The sequence below is a fragment of the Amblyomma americanum genome, chromosome 1 (assembly GCF_052857255.1).
Source record: "Amblyomma americanum isolate KBUSLIRL-KWMA chromosome 1, ASM5285725v1, whole genome shotgun sequence".
NCBI lineage: Eukaryota > Metazoa > Arthropoda > Arachnida > Ixodida > Ixodidae > Amblyomma > Amblyomma americanum.
The window spans coordinates 100,636,593-100,656,361 of record NC_135497.1 but is presented as its reverse complement, the minus strand read 5'-3'; the positions used below and the strand labels follow the sequence as shown (position 1 = coordinate 100,656,361).

The following is a 19,769-nucleotide window of genomic DNA, read 5'->3' as shown; positions in this document are numbered from 1 at the left end:
CTAGCACTTGTACGCCTTGGTCGGCCTGATTACGCAATGCATGCGTGGCTGCTACTGTTTCCGTTGAATCAAATTCCTTTAGTACACATTCTCGGCAAACTAATGCAAAATTCGTCTGGAAGCCTCGGCGATCTTGAAGCAGAACGTGAAGCAAAATTCATCCGAGGCATTCCAATAAATATCTGCCTATACTGTTATGCGCAAAAAACAAACAAACACGGAGGCGACACCTAAGCACCGCGATAGCTTTGTTTTTCAGCAGCGCAAGGCACAAAAGAAGACACAAGTGCACAGACACGGCGCCGTGCACTTGTGTCATCTTTTGTCCCTTGCGCTGCTGAAAAACAGTCACACCAACTAGCCCAAGCTTCACAGTAACCGCGACAGCGTTAATGGGTTAATGCCCATGTATGCGGAGTTGGTCATTCGCACCTTTTTGTACCCTGGGAGTCCTCGTACCACACCTGGCGCAGTGCACGGTGCAGCGGTTCAGCGATGTGCCACTGCCCTGCGATGGCAGGTGCTGCCACCGGTGGGACATGTGCGACTTGGGTTGCTCCCCCCAGCAACCTGTCCCGACCAATCATGAACTGAACTGCCACCTCCCACGGTGGTCAGTTTGCTCACAATCCACTGGGGCAGGTTGTGATGACGCCACAAGGTCACGTGACTTAGGTGGTCCACCTAGGTTGCCGGAGCGGCCGGTTGCTCCGGCTGCGAGCGTTTGCGCGACCGTTTGCGACTCTCAGGGCTCATTCACACTTTAGAGTCGCAGAGGTCGCGCGACTGTTTTGGTCGAAAAGCGACAGTCGCAAACGGTCGCGTTGGTCGTAAAGCGACGGTCGCGTGCCAACGTCGCTGGCTGCTCGATTTTGCAGCCCCGCGACTGCGAGTCGCAAACCGCTGAACCAATCAGCGAGCGAGCCGAGCTTTCGGCAACGACGCCGCTCGCGGGTGCGCCGAGCGACGAACTGCGCTAACTGCTCCTTGGCTGCCGTAGTCGTCGCTAAGCCTAGCCGGTTTCACGTCGATGCCGCAGCTGATGGCGTTTCGGAACTGACCAGCGCTGTAACCGAGATTCTACTTTCGTCACGGCTTTATTGTGAACACCGTCTCATGATAATATAAAAATGTGCTCGATTTCCGCGACGCCTTCAGCAGCGGAGAAAGCAGACGCCAGGCGATCGAGCCACTTTGTGCAACAGCAGCAAAGCGGCTATCAGAAGAAATTCGCTTAATTGTATCCAGCAGCTCGGTATTGGCCAACGACCCTCAAAATTGATTCATTTTTTTAAATTGCGACTTCCCGGAGCATGGTATGAACGCGAACAAACAACATACTAGCGCATTTTTCTGACGCTGACGGTCGACATCCAGGCTGTCTGGCAGGCCGCTTGTACAGCCGCGGTGCACATTGCCTCTATATCTTCCTGTTCGCTCAGGTCGTCGCAGTGCATTTCTAATATCGAGGGACCAAAGCACTTTCGAGGGCCAAGCGCGAGCGCATGCAGGAGACGCGGCCAAAGCAGACGAAACTCTCGAAAGCGCGCGAACGGCGTCATTCCCAAGAGTTCTCGTTTCAAGCGAGAATCGAACGAGAAGGCGACGTCGCCCTTGCAAGTGTGAACATCGGTGTTTTCGAACTGCGGTGTAGTCGCAGGCGACTGCTGGTCGCGCGACCTCTGCGACTCTCAAGTGTGAAACGGGCGCCGACGGCGGACAATTTTTTCCGACGGAGGGTACTAACGCTTTCGCTTCAAAAATACAGAAATCCAAAACAGGAACGCAGGAGAACAATACAGGCATTGAATGTATACTATCAGCAACAAATGAAACGCGAGCCAGGGAAACGATATGACAACTCGAAGCCACTAACAGTTTATCTCCCGGAAAGAAAATATTTCTAAAGGACGGTTTTCGAGCCTGAGAAGTGAAATTAACATGCGCTTTTATTAAGATTGATTGCCATTTTGCTGTTCGGGTTGTCTTGTTCGCATTTCATTTCTTGTTGATAGTACAGGAAGTGTCATTAGCACAGGATTACGAAAGACACAAAAACACACAAAATGGACATTAATCAATGCTCCCACGCAATGGATGCTCGATAATATTTTAAGGGAGCTATTTGAACATTTTGATTGATAATCGCATCAATTCCTGAGAGTCCCATCGCTCCGGTACCAAAAAAAAAAGTTCTTAAAAATACAAAGTCGACCAAACGATGACATCACGACAGATCGTCCTATAACGTCACGAATACTGTCCCGAAACCTATCGACCGTAAATGAGAGCTTGGGTCATTTTTTTGTCTGAAATGACAAAAAAAAAAAGCCAGCTCGAAAATTTTGTCCTTCAGCAAACACAGTGCGAATATCGACGGTCGTGCGTTCAGTGACGTCACACACGCAAGATTGCTCGTGGAAATCTCCCCCCGCCCAACCCCCGCCCCGCTGTGAAAGTTGGCACAAATGACGAGAAAGCTGCGGAGAACGTACTACCGTGAAAGTTTTAGTAAAATGAGACGAGGTAGCAAAAACGCCGGAGCTGCCCTTTAGGACTAGAGGGAAAAATGAAATGTATACCTCCTTCAGGACCGCGTTTGTCCAAAGGGAGAGAGTGCCGCGGCTCAGTAGTGCAGCCTTTCGAGAGAGGAGAGCCGATGACGCAACATCGAACCGTGTCACCACCACGGGTGACGACTCTCCGAGGTGACAGCACAATAGCGGAGGGCAGGGAGCAGCTTAGGCTGTTCCTTTTTTCGGGCACGCTGTGTTTGGCTCGCGTCGCCCACGCGATCTTTGTTCGGATGCGGTGCTGCGGAACTTCCGCGTAGCTTCCCGTGACTTTCGCGTTGTCCCCCTGTCCGCGTGGACGGAGAATTGATGTGGAACCATCGTTATCGCTTGTGACTGTGATTAGACTATCGTGGCTGCCAGTGGAAACTGTTAAGTGTTCCGATGTATTGGAATCTGAGGAAAAAGAAGAGAAGTGGCTCTGCAGTTGGTAACCATAGATATTAGGTATATAGGTTTAAACCGCTAGCGTCCAGAAGAGCACTGACTTTTGATACTGCTTTCGTCCGTATAGTCTTTACAACGCGCTCACCGTGACACGAGTGCACTGCATCACTGCCATATCCCTCTGCATTCTAGCCTCGCATCGGTGCCCGAAGCGCGACACTTGGTATGCGTATTTTCACGGCACTGCTCTATCCCAACTTTCCGATGCGCGAGGAAAGGTAGAGATGAGCCTGTTTTGTAAGCAGAGGAAGTTGAGCAATACGTCACAGGCCTACATCTCTCTCTCTCTGAAGCACTGAAGCAACGGCGTCTTGACAGGTTGCGGCGAAGTGCGAGGACGCGATGGGACCGGTTCGCACCGAAAGAGAAGACAAAGAAAACAAAAACGCCAGAGAGTGGCGCGGACGGAATACGGCGGCAATGTTTGTTCGATGCTCATAGACGGCGGGGCCATCATCAGTGCAGAAAAAGGGGGGGGGGGGGGGGGGTTGACACGAGACAGCTGCTTGTTCTTTTCTATGCTTCGTGGTCCGGGGAGAAGATAACAACAACAGCGTGTCTCGTGGCATTGCCAGACCCAGATCAGCAGACCACGATCAGGCAGGCGTCCCCTCTTCGTCCGCCATAGTTACGTTACGAGATCACGTCTCGTATTTGCATCTCTCCCGCAAGGAAAAGCACGTTGTATTCGTTGCACATCTTTCGATGATATGTGCAGTCTGCAAGAACAGGTGTACGCGCAAAACGGTAGCGTGCAAAAATCATTATGCGTCCCGTCATCATATAGGTTCATTATGGGAACAATTAATAACATCGCAAAAAGGACGGGACAAGGGAGAAGAACCACACGAGACAAGCGCAGACTAACAGCTTGTTTATTGCACCAACGCCTCCTTCCTTCGACAACAAAGCGCATGCGCACCAGCCACAAAGACAAAAGCCATATTCATCTCGTCAATCCAAGAAACTCCAACTCATTGCGCTACAGATGTATGGAAGCCTCGCTAACACATTTGTCAGGCCCTAATCTCGCGATCTCCAAGGCTTCGATAACTTCACGTTCTTTCTTAACCCTCGCGCGTCCGATAATCTTAGTCCTGCCGAAAAGTGGAGTGCAATCTTTGTCGTCATGCTTGCAGGTCCTACAGTGCTTAGGCAGATGCTGCCCTCTAGAATTAGCTAAGGAATTGGCATGCTCTAATAATCTAAAGGCATGCTCTAATAATCTGTGGTTAGTGTAGCACTAACCACAGGAACAAGTTTGTGCACTGTAGATCGAATGTAATCTATCAGATTCCGCTGAGCTGTGGTAAGGTGTACGTCGGGCAAACTGGCCGCTGCATCAACATTAGATTATTAGAGCATGCCAATTCCTTAGCTGATTCTAGACGGCAGCATCTGCTCAAGCACTGTAAGACCTGCAAGCATGACGACAAAGATTGCACTGCACTTTTCGGCAGGACTAAGATTATCGGATGCGCGAGGGATAAGAAAGAACGTGAAGTTATCGAAGCCTTGGAAATCGCGAGATTAGGGCCTGACAAATGTGTTAGCCAGGCTTCCATACACCTGTACCGCAAGGAGTTTGAGTTTCTTGGATTGAAGAGATGATTATGGCTTTTGTCTTTATGGTTGGTGCACATGTGCTTTGTTGTCCAAGGAAGGAGGCGTTGGTGCAATAAACCAGTTGTTAGTCTGCGCTTGTCTCGTGTGGTTCTTTTCCCTTGTCCCGTCCTTTTTGCGCAGTTATTCATTGTTCCCATAATGTCGTACCAACTAACCCCTCACCGCACTCTTCCATATAGGTTCAGCCCTCTCTCCACTCACCACACTGTTTTTCACTTTCTTCCAGAATAGGCCATGTTATAAAGGTCGCGAAATCCTGCTGGCTTCAGTGGGAATGGAAACATTGACGATTTCTGAACTTGTGTGCTGAGTGCCTCTTCGACACTTGATCTTTCGATATGGCGCTTGTCGCTTGGTTATGCGCTACAATTGCTGTTTCATTCGTCTGCTGGCTGCCCCGTGCGTCCATTGACGCTGCGATGGAATTCGACCATCAATCGACGCTGCTGACAACCGCAGTCCACGGCAGGGAGGTAATGCAGATTGGGGCTCGAACACGAAACGAGAAAAACAATGTGGCATATACTTTGTGCAATGAAAACAAACTTTTCTAACCGTTAATTTGGACCTGTGCCACTTACAAATGTTTCAGTGCTGATTTTGTACCGCGTCCCCCAGACTTCTTACTCAGTCGCATACACATGCAGACACACAGGGCGGAACCGTAGCCGTTCCTAAGCCACGCGGTCGCGGCAGGGTAGTCTTGTAGTTTGAAGGGGCCTGTTCTTTAACCGAGTGGACTATGGGCACTGTGCAGGAACCCAGGGGGCAGCACTCTCGGCGAACAGGCTGCGCCGCCGGTGGCCGCCGGAGCAAATCCGTTGGGAGAGTCGCGGCTGCCTGGGTCGGGCGAGCGCCTAGTTAGGGGCGGCCGTCGGAAGGTTTTCGGGATTGTTGCAGCAAGGTGGTGGCGATTTGGGCTAGTTGGAGTGACACAGCGATGGATAAACAGTGCGGGAACATGAATACACCAGACAGAGAGACAAGGACGAGCCCTGGCTTTATGCTGGGCGCCTGTTTCCAAGTAGCAAAGCACGAGAAACGGAGCAGACGACACAAGGAGAAGGGTGCCCAAGAGTAAGGAGAAAAGCACAACAAAATCAAGGGGAGGGGATAAGAAAACATGATAAATAAAGAAATAGAAAAATACAGAATAAGATTTGTGGCAGCCCCCACGTGTGGTACAACGCGACACAAAGCCAGCCACGAGCACTTCGACCGAACGGGACGGCCGGAGGGAGATTGTTGTGAGAGGTGGGGACGTACTTAGGCGAAAGCGAAAAGAAAAAGAACGCTGCCAAGGAAGTGGCGCTGGAGGAGGAAGGAAAAGGTGAGGAAGAAGAAAAGGAATGAACGGACGGGGAGCTGAAACGGAGAAGTGGAAACAATATACGAGAAGCTGACGAAAGGTCCGAAAATTCGCGTACGTCGGCCGGCTAGGTTCACAGATAGAGACATCTCCCTGTCTGTGCGAATAATTGAGGTAACTCACGTAGTATACAGGCGGAATTGTTTTCAAAGGTTTCAATTACAAGTCCGGTGGGGCGCATTCCTCTTCTCCTGATGACAGAACAGTCTTTAAAGGACGGCATGTAGCGGCGGTCTCCACAGCGAACATCAACAAGACGCCGTTTGATCATTCCCTCCACATCGCACTGGTATGCGCACATGAGGTCGCTGATCCAGCATACTAGGCGCAGACCCTTTACTTACAAATGTTCCGATTGGGACAGAAGAATTTTAATTTTTTTTACTTGCCTTCAAGATACACCTGACTTAATTTTTTTTTTATTTTCGCGTCTGTATGGTCACAGAGGAAATCATCGCAACTATAAAATTTATTATCGTTTTACTTAAAGTCCGAATTATTTTTGGAAAATGGACACATTTTAGCCTGCGTCGAAGCCGAGTGTTTGTGGGACACTTCCGCGGAAAAAAAAAAGTTACAATCATCAAAAGAGAACAGAAGTACTGACAAAGACTTTCTTTACAATTAGAGGAGAGCACTGCAACAAGGGAGGAACTGGACGGGTAGAAAAAACGACGGGTAGAAAAAAAAATGAGAAGAGGGAGGGGGAGGTTGTCAAACCACTCGAGAAGGGAAATGGCGGTGGAGCTGGAAGAAAGGGTGTAGGTGCGGAGAAAAAAAAAAGGAGCAAGAAGTGTAAGGACGCACAAAAAAAAAGTAAAGCAAATGAACCTATTCTATGCAAAATAGAAATAAAAAATAACGTATTAACATACAATTCTAAGCAAGAGAGACATCAGAAAACAACGCATTGAAATACGGGAAGCTGATCAAAACCTTACATCGGCCAACTTGCCATGTACGCAGAAGAAGCGGCATTTCTCGGTAGACGGAACAATGACGTAGTCTTGTGCAGTGATTTCAAAGGTTTATGTTGTATATTTTATTTGTTCAGAAATGACAGCAAAGATTGGTGCCTGGCACCGGCTACTTCTTTTCACATATTGGAAGAAATCACTTGAATTGGCGACCTAAATGTCAAGCAAACACAGTATACACACTATGAATATGGTGATGCGGTTTCCGTATTTCACGTTCACTGCAGCGAACGCCAATGTGCCAGTTCATTACTTTTTCTACATGGTGTCGGTGCTTACGTAAGCATGCTATAGCGGACACAGTGACCCGTTTGGAGAATATAGACCAAACCACAGGTTAATTGAGCGTTATAGAATGACCGTTTACGTTACCGTTTATAGAATAACCGCGTTATAGAATAACCGTTTACCGTTTACGCGTCTGGTGGTGCGCGCCACCAGACGCGTTCTGTGGTTTCTAGTGCAGGCCGTTTCCTTCGGTCGGGTAGGCTAATTGGAACAGAAAATACGAGGGCAACAGTGCGGAATAGCTCGATTCTTTTCAGGTGGTGAGAAAAATTACGAATGCAGGGGTTTGTAGAGTGCCTTCTTTTTGTCTCCTTTGGGAACAACGTCATGCGGCGAATACTGACATGATCATTGCCGGCTCACTGCCCGTTCGGACGAGAGCCATCCACTGTTCCTGTCGCTTTTCTTCGTAGAACTTGTTTGCGGACATGAAAAACATTGGTCCTGGCGAGTTAGTGTGTGCTATTGCAGACTCTTGCGCAGCCATTCATCTGTGACCACAGAATATCCCCAAAACAACGAGCGAAGTCTTCCTACGACGCGCTCCCGGGCAGTTTTGCCGCATCTGAGCGGCGCGCGCCGGCACACGTCTCCCATCCGGTCTGCCCATTCTGCCGCGAGGGGCGCGCGCATCGCGCCGGAGTTACTCCTGCACGGTGCCTATAGCCCACTATAGACTACAGTTCTCTATAAAGTGGACTATAGGCAACTCAAGAACAAAGCGGCAGATGCCCCTTAAGGGATGCCATTCAGTCAATGCATCGGCCGATTTTCATGACGCCTCGATTAATCCGACTAAGCCATAGCTGGTTTATTACCCATTCATCTGGCACCCCCTGCGATTTCACGCTAGCTGGTCAAAGGGGGGAGAGGAGGAGAATCGGTCGAAGCCATTGGCTGGAGGGGCTCCTTTGAGGATGAGCATTGGCCGCTTCATTCCACCTCGTAATGGTGATAAGCGGGCAATCGGGCACTTCAACGTAGAAATTAAGTCGACATGTCACCATCTGTCTGTCGCGTGAAATATGGCAGATCTGAGATTTCATCTGGCATGCATATGTGTGCCGGTGTGACGCATGCTAATTATTTCTGTGCTCGTTCACGTGCAAGCCCTTTTCCCCATTTATCTTGGGAAGTCGGCATCGACCACCTCAGACAAATGTGAGGCAATGGGATTCCAGCGACCTTGAAGCCTTAAAAAGCGCCGCATTCGGCTTTCAGCGATGTGCCAGCAGCTCTCGGTCTAAACGAGCTCCCGTGGGCCGCGCCTATCATTATGCCGATCTGTAGTGTGAGCCGATTCACGGAGCACGCGGGAGATTACCGTTAGCTTTTTTGTTTTTGTTTTTCGAGGGGTCGGGGAGCATCACGGCGCATCAAAGAAGCGTCGCGGCGCGAGGTTTTCGTGGTATTTTTGCCAACGCTTATCTGTGTGTTGGGATCGACCTTGAATCGCGGTTCCTCGACTGAACGCAGTTGTGGGTGATGTGACCGCTAAGAGCTCCGTGTATCTGCTTTTTCGTTGCTGTGTCGAACGGGTTTGCTGGCCATGCGCGCTTTTCGACGCAACCCCTGCATGCATCCACGAAGAGTGCGAGAGCGACCCAGAGTTGCCTCCTCTGGACCGTTTGCATAATCTCCGAAGGCCTCGCCGAGTCAGCGCAGCTGGGGGGCCACCTTGGATGCCGATCTTGTTTGTGAGCCGCTCTGCGACACTTGAACTGCTGACCTCTGCGACCGAGAAACCGAAAGCGCTCGCAATGGGGTCTCGCACTGTATCGCTAAGCGGCCAAACCGGGTTACAGTCGAAGCGTTTGCAGTGCGCAGTTATTTTTTACTCGATTTTATTTCTTGTAGCATTTCTGCTCTGGCTGTGCTTCCGTTAATTAAACTGAGGAGGCGTTCTTCAGTAGTGTATTGCGCGGGTTTCTCAGGTATGGATAATTAGTTTGTTGACTCTCATGTGCACACTTGACTGTGCAGACAGCATCTCCTAAGCCCTTTTTCTTTAACGCGACAGCGTTCAAGGCCCCGTTACTCAGAAAATCCGGCGTTGGCGTTGTCGGCGTTTTTAGCGAAAAAAAAACGAGCGTGACTCTGGCAGTTGGTGCCCAGAGAGAAACCTAGGAGGGTGGTGGGCCAGCTTGGTTATGTGACCTTGCGGCGTCATCACAACCTGGCCACTTGCAGTGGCAGGTGGCAGTTATATTAATGATTGGTCGCTCGGAAAGAGCAACCTGAGTCGCACAAGCCCCACCGGTGGCAGCACCTGCCATCGCGGGGCAGTGGCGCATCGCTTAACCGCTGCACCACTGCGCCAGTAGGGGTATGCGGACTCCCAGGGATCTATGAATTTAGAGAACGAGCTTCTGCATATATGGAAGTTAACCCATTGTGATATCGCGTCATACCATTAAGGCGGAGCTTGAAATCTAAAGTCTGACGAAAACTCGTCTGGTCGGGAAGAAGATTCATGTATGAAGTAAAAGGAACGCCGATCAAAAGGTTGTTGTTTAAAACGAAGACGTTTCGGCTTCCATACGGAAGCCTTGATCACTCTATCAGACCAAAAGGTTGTTGTTTAAAACGAAGACGTTTCGGCTTCCATACGGAAGCCTTGATCACTCTTGATGGAAGCCTTGATCACTCTTGATAGAGTGGTCGGCGTTCCTTTTACTTCGTACATAAGGCGGAGCTTAAGTGTCTCCTCCAATTTTTTTCTGCTCTGAGAACCTGGTCATGGTCCTCTCTGCTGGCTTGGGCAGGCCCATATGTCTAAATTCCTATTTCGTAAATGAACATTATTATTATTATTATTATTATTATTATTATTATTATTATTATTATTATTATTATTATTATTATTATTATTATTATTGATAGTATTCACTTACTGGAATTCTGGTGTGGTGTCCTAGGATATTAAGCATATTTTGTTCTTATGGATGTGGAAAGTGCCACATCTGTGAAACATTAACCTTGACATTGGATGTGGATTTTGACGGGGTGTGCTGGGACGCTCATTGAAAATATATTTTTCATAGATACGCACCATTAGCCTACAGTACTATGACATGGCATTGGCAAAGGCTATGACAACATCGCACCCACACCCACATCGTACTGCAGCATTTTTTTCATCGGACCGCTGCAGTGACCTAGCAGATATATATATCTATAACATAGCGCGGTCCGCTATCGTGATCAGCTTCCGCGTGCCGCCAGTGCGAACGCGCTGATTGGTCCGGACGCGGCAGGCGTGTGTGCGGTTGGCCGGCACCTGTCGCCATCTGGCGCCCTCGGGGCGATCTGCACAAACGCATTGGCGCCCCGCGGGAGCGGGTCACGGTAGTGGGTGGATCGCGGCACTCCGCCTCGCTTGTGGGATGTGCCGGGCACATCCCAGTGCTGGCAGGTACCCACCAGTGATACAACGGGTACAGCTAGCTTTCCCCTGGCCTGGTGCTCAGCCTCTCTGGTGTGAAATGCTTGGAAAATCGATCTTTGATCCTACGTTTTGTAGACGGAAATACCTTGTGCCATGGTGCTCTTTGGCCAAAGCTGCCATTGCACCATAAAAATTTGCCATCATCACATTTTTTTCATTCTGAAAATAGATAAATAAATAAATAGTGGTGAATGGTCCTTTCAGTGCTCTAGCACCAGACGGGTCACCAGCGAAAAAGCAATTATGTCCAGGTGATGCTTGGAGGAGTGTCGCACTAGCTGCAGTTGCGTGCACATGCATATGCCAGAAATAAGAGGCGAAGGCTGAAGTCGTTGGAGGAACATGCAGTGCAGCAAGCGATAAACATCGATGAAGCCGGTCCTTATTGTCTCGCAGTCTGTCATGTCGTTCGTTGGTCGAGAAAACGTCATTCATGGAAGAACACGTGCGCAATGAACTCGTCCGCCATTTTGCAGGGCATGCGTTACGGAAACAGTGGCAAGGAGGAGATGAGAGTGCTTTGACGTGGAGCCTGTTGCAGTTGAACATACGGTGTCAATTCATAATTATTAATTGTGTATGTAAGCCACACTTGTGCATCAACCTACTACATTCCCCAATTACCATTATTTCCAATTCCAGTGCAGTTAGGTACAGAACTATGCCCCATTTACTTTTCACAGGATGTGTACATAATGAAATGAGGAATGTATTAATTAGCTTGAATGGTTAGGTTCTTTAGCTCTGTTTTCAGTGTTGGTAAAACAAATTATATGTTTTTCAGTGGTCCGGACACTCACAGGTCACAAGGGAAATGTGCGGTGCATGGATTTTCACCCTCACGCAGAATTTGTGGCATCAGGGTCAATGGACACCACTATAAAGGTGATATTTCTTCACCCTCCTGACATTCATCTCATCAATAAGGCTGAAATTTTCATTGTACTCCTTTTTCATTTTGATTGCACAAAACTGTAAAGCTCTCAGAATGTATGTAATGTTACGTGTTTTTGGGTATAGAGGGGCGAATGCAGGACTGTTTATGAACACCAAGAAAAACAACTGTGGCGCTTGTTTTTCTTGCATTGTCACATACACTTCAGCTTGTGTAAAGATGCACTGATCTAGTTTTGGGGCAATATTTAAAATAATTACGGCAATTTGTTTGTAGCCATATTGCTTTCTTTGTGCTTGAATCAGGACTTTTGTCTGGGCTAGTTGGTACATTGCCAATTGACGGAGCGTACAGTGCGAAAACACAGCACCCGTCATGTCCTGTTGTGTGTGTTCCCCCTTGTCCATGTTTTTTTCGTGATGTGTTTTACGTCCATTTCTTTGTGGATTTTTGTGAATTTTCGTTGTCAACAGAAAATCTGCTTCCATTGTTGTTTGTGAAGCATCCTTTATGATGGTGTCTAAGGTAGCTAGAGCTTGCTCCAGAATTTTCATGTAAGGAAATGTTAGTTATGATATGCTATGAATGATATAGACAAAGTTGCTACATGTGTGAAAATAGCCTACGTAGTCTTGATTTGCTGCTTGGTTATTGTGAAAATTGTACTTAGTAATTAATTTTGTCGAGTTCTGCTAGTTGAGACCAATTTTACAAAGAACTTTCATTTCAGGCTATTGGAGCTCCAGTTTATCAAGTATGAGAAAAGATTAATGCCAGCCAACTGCTGATCATGGAAACCAGAGTGCTAATCGAACAAAACATTGCACTGTCAGCATCAGTAATTGCTTCTTTATTGCTTTTTTTTTTTTCATTCTTCCAGCTTTGGGACACTAGGAAAAAAGAATGTATATTCACTTACAAGGTAAGCTTTGTGCAATCCCTTTTTACAGACCAAGTGGTGGCATAGTGCATGATGTTCAGTTGTGGACTGGCTGCAAAAAAATAAGGCTAGGTAGACTACAGTTTGTGGCATGTAAAGATTGCAGTAGGCTGGAGCACTGCCATTTGGTGCTTCACTAAAATGTCCAGGAATTGTTGCTGGCTGCAACATTAGCAAGAAAGTAATCTCATCTTTCGAGATGGAATGATTAAAAAAAATTGGAAGAAGCTTATGGGTTTGGTAGCTTTTGTGTAGGATAAATTTTTAGCTTCAGTAGTGGTGTTTCAGAAAACACTGTGCTGCTTGCTTTGTTATTGATAATGGTTAAAGGGCCATAGCATTACATTGCCACCGTTTTATAGTGTGTGCTATCTTAAACATATATAATTTTGTTTCTTTGTAAAAGAATTCTTTCTTTTTTTGTCTCTCTCAATTTCTTTTGTACATAGGGTCACAACAAATGTGTGAATAGCCTAAAGTTCAGTCCTGATGGCCGATGGATTGCATCGGGAAGTGAAGATGGCAGCGTCAAGGTTCGAATATTCTTCACACATATCAGACTAGTGTTGTTATGCATGCATGTAGACACATTGCTTGCTTTGGCAGGTACACTTTTCAAGTACAAGCAGTGATGTTCTGGATTGCCAGTTATTGCTAAATATACAAAAAGAGGCTCACTTGAGCCTTTGGCTTCTGTTCCTTTTGCTAGGACAGAGATAAAAAAAATGAAAATTCACAATTAGCAACTAAACCATAGAAGCTGTGATGTTACATGTTACTGATTTTTCTGTATGTGACCTTGCAATGTGCTAAAAATAGTGTAAATATGAAACCAGCTATCAGTCGGTGTCTTTGATATTTGGAACAATGCGTTTTGATTTAAACACGCTTAATGCCTATATTATTTTTACTCAGAATAGCCGAAAAGCACTAGTGTAAAACTCGCTACTCTCGATGTAGTGGCTACTTTTATAGCCTTATTCTTTTGGATCTTTTTAAAATCATGACATCGCAGCATCTCAACGAGTGAGGAGAGTGAAAAAAAAAAGTCAGACAATCAATGTGGTTCATGCGGAAGTGTGTGCATTATTATAGTCCGCATGTTGTTTGCGTCTCCTGTACTCAGCCTCAGCTGCTAGGTGACCCATTTGCGTTTATGGATTTGCTTTCACCATATGGGGTGTGTGGAAGCTTCTGGAGGTGTCTGGGTGGGTAGTGGGTGGAGGCCCCTGGAAGGTAGAGGATGGTAGGCGAGTGGTAGGTGGATGCTCGTAGGTGAGAATACCCTCCGGGCCTGGAGGGTCCCAGAAGGTGGAGACTTCACACAGACAAACAAAGACAGGTAGAAGGAGGGGGCATCACTGCTGATGTGTTGTAGAGCTTATGGACTGCGCTTTCGTCGCCTCTACTCCCTCCTCCTACTTCCCTCCTCTCTACTTCTGTGATTGGCTGTCGTGTTGCTGCTAACGCATTAGGTTTACATTACTTGCAAACATAAAATAAAATAGCATTCATGGAAGGGACATGAGTATTCAATAGAAACGAGTAGTGAACCTGCAGAGGAGTTGATATATTTGCTCTCTATATTTGTTTGTTCCAACAAATTGATTTCAGGGTATTGCAAGGCATTCGTTGTTGGATTTATTACTTGCAAAAATAAAATTATTCTTTGGTTGATGTTTGGTTTTAGGTAGTTGTGTTTTTGGAGTAGCTTTATTGTGTGACATATGCAATTTTTTTTTTTAACACGTTCCTGCTTACACTGATGACAAATGTATTGACTCTGCAGCTTTGGGACTTGCCTGCGGGTAAAATGCTGTCAGAGTTTCGGGACCATTGTGGGCCTGTGAATGATGTTGACTTCCACCCCAATGAGTTCCTCCTGGCAAGTGGCAGCTCGGACAGCACTGTAAAGTTTTGGGATCTTGAGAACTTCAATCTTGTTTCATCTACAGAGGGTGATTCTGGTATAGTCAGGTAAAGTAATGCTGTGATTATGATAACATTTCATAATTTTCTCAAGATTAGAAATGTGCCCAGTTTCAGGCAGTTCCAATGAAGTTCTTTTTTGAGTTTAGTATGCTACTTTTCAAATCTATTTTATCCTATATATCAGAAAAGCACACGTGATCTCCTATTATTTAATATAAGGAACTCCACCTGACTGGAACAAGTTGGCCTGGCTGGCAGCACTTGTAATCTACCCATTGGCAATTCTCACTACATTGAAAGACGAAGTGCATATCATTTTTGGTTCCAATTCACAAGTTTTTTCCTCAGTAGAAAAAAAAAAAAAACGTGCTCCATTCGGGACTTGCAAGCATGGTTTAATAATAACAGTAGTCATAACAACAACAACAAAAAAAGATGTTCTGACCGACATTTGATTCACGAAAGGGAACAGTATTATGGCTTTCGTGTTGTTGAGATGTTTTTCTCAATGAGCACTTGTTATTTTTCTTTATTCCTTTGCAGGTGCGTCTTCTTCAGTCCAGATGGTGCCTGCCTTTTCAGTGGTGCTGAAGATTTTCTCAAGGTTTATGGCTGGGAGCCCGTAAAAACATGTGACACTCTGGTCATGGGATGGAATAGAGTGGCTGACATTTCTGTCGCTCAAAATCAGCTTGTGAGTTTGCTTTTGCGTTCCTTCTTGTTCTGTCTTTACTGAGCTTATACTGAAGGAAGTTGCAACTGGGTTTCTTGCCACTGTGCCAAATTCTTTGTGCTTTGCTTATATGACCTCAAATCATGTCTGCAAGTTTAAATTATTTTTTTTTACATAATCATTCAGTTTGTGTAACAACGATTTTTCATCATATGAGAGGTGTCTCTTTATCAAGCTTTAGACCTCTTTTGAGGCCTGTCTTGTTTACCAAAAAGGGCCACCTTGTGGCTTCTTAGGAAAAATGCATGAGGCTGCCTGAAATCTCCCGCCACAGGAGAGTTCTATCAGGTGTAGCACCGAAAATGCACACATACTTGTACATGCAGTGCACATTGGAATTGCTGCATGCGTATTGATGGCACTAGTGTGGAAATGGAAAGAAAGAAGGTATCAGCAATATTAGACTGTGTGCAGTACATTTTGCCTTGTCCCTGCTGTACTTTGCTGTGCTCAATGATCCTTTATTAAAGTGTGAAATGCTTTTAGGCCCTAGCGCGCTGGTTTTCACAGAAGTATTGCTGATGAAAATCTGCCAAGGAATTCTGGTCACCGTCACATGGTCCCAAACTCTTGTAGAGATTAGCATAATAGCTAATGGCTTTTTTACTGCCATTCTTTTGGCACACACAATTTACAGTCCTTGTAGCTGTGAATACGTTTTCCCCATTTTTCCGTGGCTGACAGTTCAAACCACCGACACCACCCCATGATCACGCACGCTCAGCAGGCCTTGCCCTGTGGGAACAAAGGAATGACACTGGCTGACACTAGAGGGCATTTATTGCTGCAACAACAATAACGCTGGCTAGCAGCAAGATATGCTAAGAAATCAAGCTGTGGCGAGTTGATGCCATCTTCATCTGCTGCACTAGTCATTGTAAACAGAACTTTCACCTCTATCCAACTTCAGGGTGCCAACGTACTTGTTCCCTAAATGATGCAAGTGCTTCAGAGCGGATATCTGCAGTGCGACCACCAATGGGAGCAGGCTTATGATTGTCTCAGGTTGTACTTGATTGAGACAGTGACTAAAAACCTGCTTCTCTTTCTTTGGTGCCTTGATTAAAGAAAGCAATTGTGCTGTAAAAGAAACGTAATTTCTGGAAAGTGTTGAAATTTATCATGTTTCTACTTTCAGATTGCTGGTGCATTTTCTCTAACAAATGTTGCTGTATATGTGATAGACCTCAATAGGGTTCAACCATTCGGAGGGATGCCAAATAACTCTTCTGTGCCTCAGTATATCACCACAAGCCCTTTCAAAGTTGGGTGAGTTCCTGTTACTTTTGTGATGCTTTGCAGGGCCATAACTCCGCTAAGAGGACTCAACACTGTACAGTGCATGCTTATTACTGTAGCAGTGTGGCCAATTTACTCCTAATCGCACTTCCAATGCATTGCATTCCATTTTCATGCCGAGAGCCGCAGCATAAATGCATGATACATGCCTAACCTTGCAGCTTCGAGAATTGTAATGTCCAGAAATCCATGTACTTTATGTTCAGAACTGATATGCTCATCTGTTGTCTCCTCGTGAAGAAACCAAATAACAATGCTTGATATATGTTTGGTTTAGTTAATCACATAAAAGTTGTACATGAGGCAACTTCTTTGAAATGGCAAGTGCTGCTGTAGTGCGATAAGTTCTTGATGGTAAAATTAAGCGGCTATGGCAAAGGAAATGGTTAAATAGTTCTGTTGTGGTTCCTGTGTAGAACCAAGAGATGAGGGCATGCAAGCATTGTCACGATTTTGAGCACCTGCAAACTAAACCTGCAAATAACAAAATAGCAAATTATTTTTCCATCAAACTAAACTTCTTTGCTAAATGCAAAAGCAGGAGTGGCAGTGTTCATAATTGCATGCATTCAGAGGCAAGTTTTATTGTATGTATGTATGTTTGGATCACATAATTGATGATGTATTATTGCACCGAGAAAGTGTGTGTGTGTGCGCGCGCGCATTGTCTGGACTCCAGAACACATGGAGACCAAGTGCTCGCATGCCTTGCTGTTTTCAGGTCTCATACCCGGAGAAGCTTCTCTAAAGATAAGAAGGATACAGCTGACTTTCAGTAAGTTCTTGATATAAAAAATGAAGGATGCAAGGAGTGATAATTTCATCGTGTGGTCGCTACTGTGTTTGGAGCTGTTACTTCTCGTGCAAAGCCGTGGTGAAACCAAGTAGCTGGTAGTCTGAATATGCACACAACACTGTTAAAGTCAGTGCAAATTGATTTAGTGGTATGTTGATACTAGGCTTCTGTATTCGTCTAACAGCCCATAACTGGTGTATCTGAGGCAAACGACGTAATTTTATTGGTGGTGGCATTACTGCAAAAGTATTTTACATATTTTTAAGAAAAGCTTGCAAAATCTAGAGTGTTGACAACAGAAGTGTGCTTTTTGGACATCTGGCACCTGGCAGTGTGTTCAAGCTGGTTGTTGACAAGGCATGACCACGTTTGTGGAGCCGCTTTAGCCGTGAGTGCAGGCGAGTGAAATCTTGTTCGTTTAGGTGATTTTGCATGCTTTATTCACAGTGAAAAAGAGATTCAGCTGAAATTCAGAAATTGCCATTTTGGGCTTCTTTTGATGCTCTGCAGTTGTCTTATTGAAACTTTTTTTGTGTACCTTCAGCAGATTCAAATTAAATTTTAAGTGATAAATTGTGAAAGACAGTGTGAAAAATACACCTGTTTGATCTGAACAACTGTCAACAATGCTTTTTCAGTTTCATATCCACTGCTTTTGCCAGCTTTTTTTCAAGCCCTTATCTCATGTTAGTTCGGATGACTTATGTGTGCAAGAAAGATAGCTTGGTTTCACATGCGCTGCTAATTTGTGCTGCCTTCTATCTGCATTAACAGATAAGCTTCAGGTGGAGTGACTTAATTTACTGATCCAGATTACACATTAATGGATACATCTGTGAGCTAGTAATTTTGTATCGTAACTTATCAGTTCCATCATTAATTAGTTATATGAATTCCTGTGGTTGTTCTTGATGTTCAAAACAAGTAATTTGTCAAACTACATGCATACCTGCAATCTACGATTTGGCATCTTTCTTACCTAGGTTCCAGCATGCCTGAAGTATTTTTATTTTGCAGATGTGTTTTGACATTCCATTAGGTAATTAATAATGGTTGTTAAGGCTATCTGCTGGTATTACCTGGAAAAATCCTGTTGTTTTTTTTTGCATAAATTAGGTGGTCTGCATGTTGGAGGTAAAGGATTAAGCATACAAAGAAATTGAGAGAGTTTGAGTAGTCAATGAGTAGTGTTGAAATTGTCAAGAACCATTGTAGAAATAAACATACACTCGCCAAAAGTTTCGACGAAAAGGAAACACGACGTTTTGGGGCCCGTACGGGTCCCTTGATCACATAAAGCGCTGCATAGAACGATGGTGGCTTAAATATGGTTAAAATTGCATAATGTCCGATTGTAGATCTCTGGAAGATTTCCACATGTCCTGTTAAGAGCATGCTTCGTGTTATGTATATGAAAAGATTCTAAAAGAAGGCACGATGATAAGTTTTGCTCTGTGGCAATGACTGATGCTTCGTCCCAATCGATGGTGTGTCCCGTTGATACGCTGTGTGCCGCCAAAGCATTAGATGTGGAGCGGCCGTTCGGGACGTCATTTTGATGCTCTTTGAGCCTGTGTCTGAAGTTTCCGGTTTCGCCAATGTAAGCGGCGTCACAGACTTGACACAGTATCTTGTATACCACGCCCGGGTACCTTGAGAGATCTGGACGATCTTTTACCCGGACCAGCTGTTGTTTCAACTTGCTGGTAGGCACATGAGAAATGTGCACATCATAGCCTTTGAAAATGCGCGAAAGTGCTTCGCTTACCCCAGAAGCATACGGAATACTCGCTTCTGCGTTTTTCTGCTCTTGGCCAGGATGGTAGACATGAGCGGAGCGCCCTTGGCTTTTCATTAGCTGTTGAGGATATCCATTGTTTTGCAAGTCTTGCTTCACTTTGTCGATTTCGTAGCGGCGTTTTGCTTGGCTCTAGCACAGGGTGAAAGCGCGATTAAAAAGCGATTTGGCGACTGACCACTTGTGACCAATTAGATGTGCGCACTGAAGGTTAAGGTACTTCCCGGTGTGCGTCGGTGTTCGATATACTGAGGTTTCAAGCACGGTTGTTTTTCTCTGTACAAGGACATCAAGAAAAGGGATTTTTTCGGTGGCTTCTTTTTTTCACGGTAACTTGTACTGATGGCCGAATTGAATTTAGGTGGAGTAGGAAAGGCTGCACATCTTCGTGATGCATAATGCTGAAACAGTCGTCCACATAGCGCAGGAACAACTTTGGTGCTGGTTGGAACGTGGAAATGGCTGCTTTCTCAATGGCTTCTAATGCGAGGTTGGCGCAGACAACGGAGGTAGAGGCTCCCATTGCTGTGCCAAAGCGCTACCTGTAGTAAGTTCCATTGAAGACAAAATGAGTGTTGTCGAGACAAAATCGCAAGAGACGGCATAGGTCGTCCACGTCGAACGGAGTCCTTGAAGGCAATGAGCCGT

At 45.8% G+C, this 19,769-nt stretch overlaps 1 protein-coding gene across 8 annotated transcripts in view; it reads left to right on the top strand.

Annotated features, from left to right (window-relative positions):
* Positions 1-19,769, top strand: part of kat80 (katanin p80) — a 170,740-nt gene that overhangs the window by 92,824 nt on the left and 58,147 nt on the right. For 7 of the 8 annotated variants that reach the window (XR_013310730.1, XR_013310731.1, XM_077646390.1 and 4 more), the window contains exons 4-10: positions 11,513-11,613; positions 12,504-12,545; positions 13,013-13,096; positions 14,353-14,540; positions 15,039-15,189; positions 16,367-16,497; positions 17,249-17,302. Coding sequence is in view for 6 of the 8 variants with exons in the window: in XM_077646390.1 (XP_077502516.1) it covers positions 11,513-11,613; positions 12,504-12,545; positions 13,013-13,096; positions 14,353-14,540; positions 15,039-15,189; positions 16,367-16,497; positions 17,249-17,302 (751 nt within the window). In the remaining 2 variants the exon portion in view is untranslated. The remainder of the gene's footprint in view (positions 1-11,512; positions 11,614-12,503; positions 12,546-13,012; positions 13,097-14,352; positions 14,541-15,038; positions 15,190-16,366; positions 16,498-17,248; positions 17,303-19,769) is intronic. The other variant, XM_077646387.1, reaches the window with a different exon arrangement.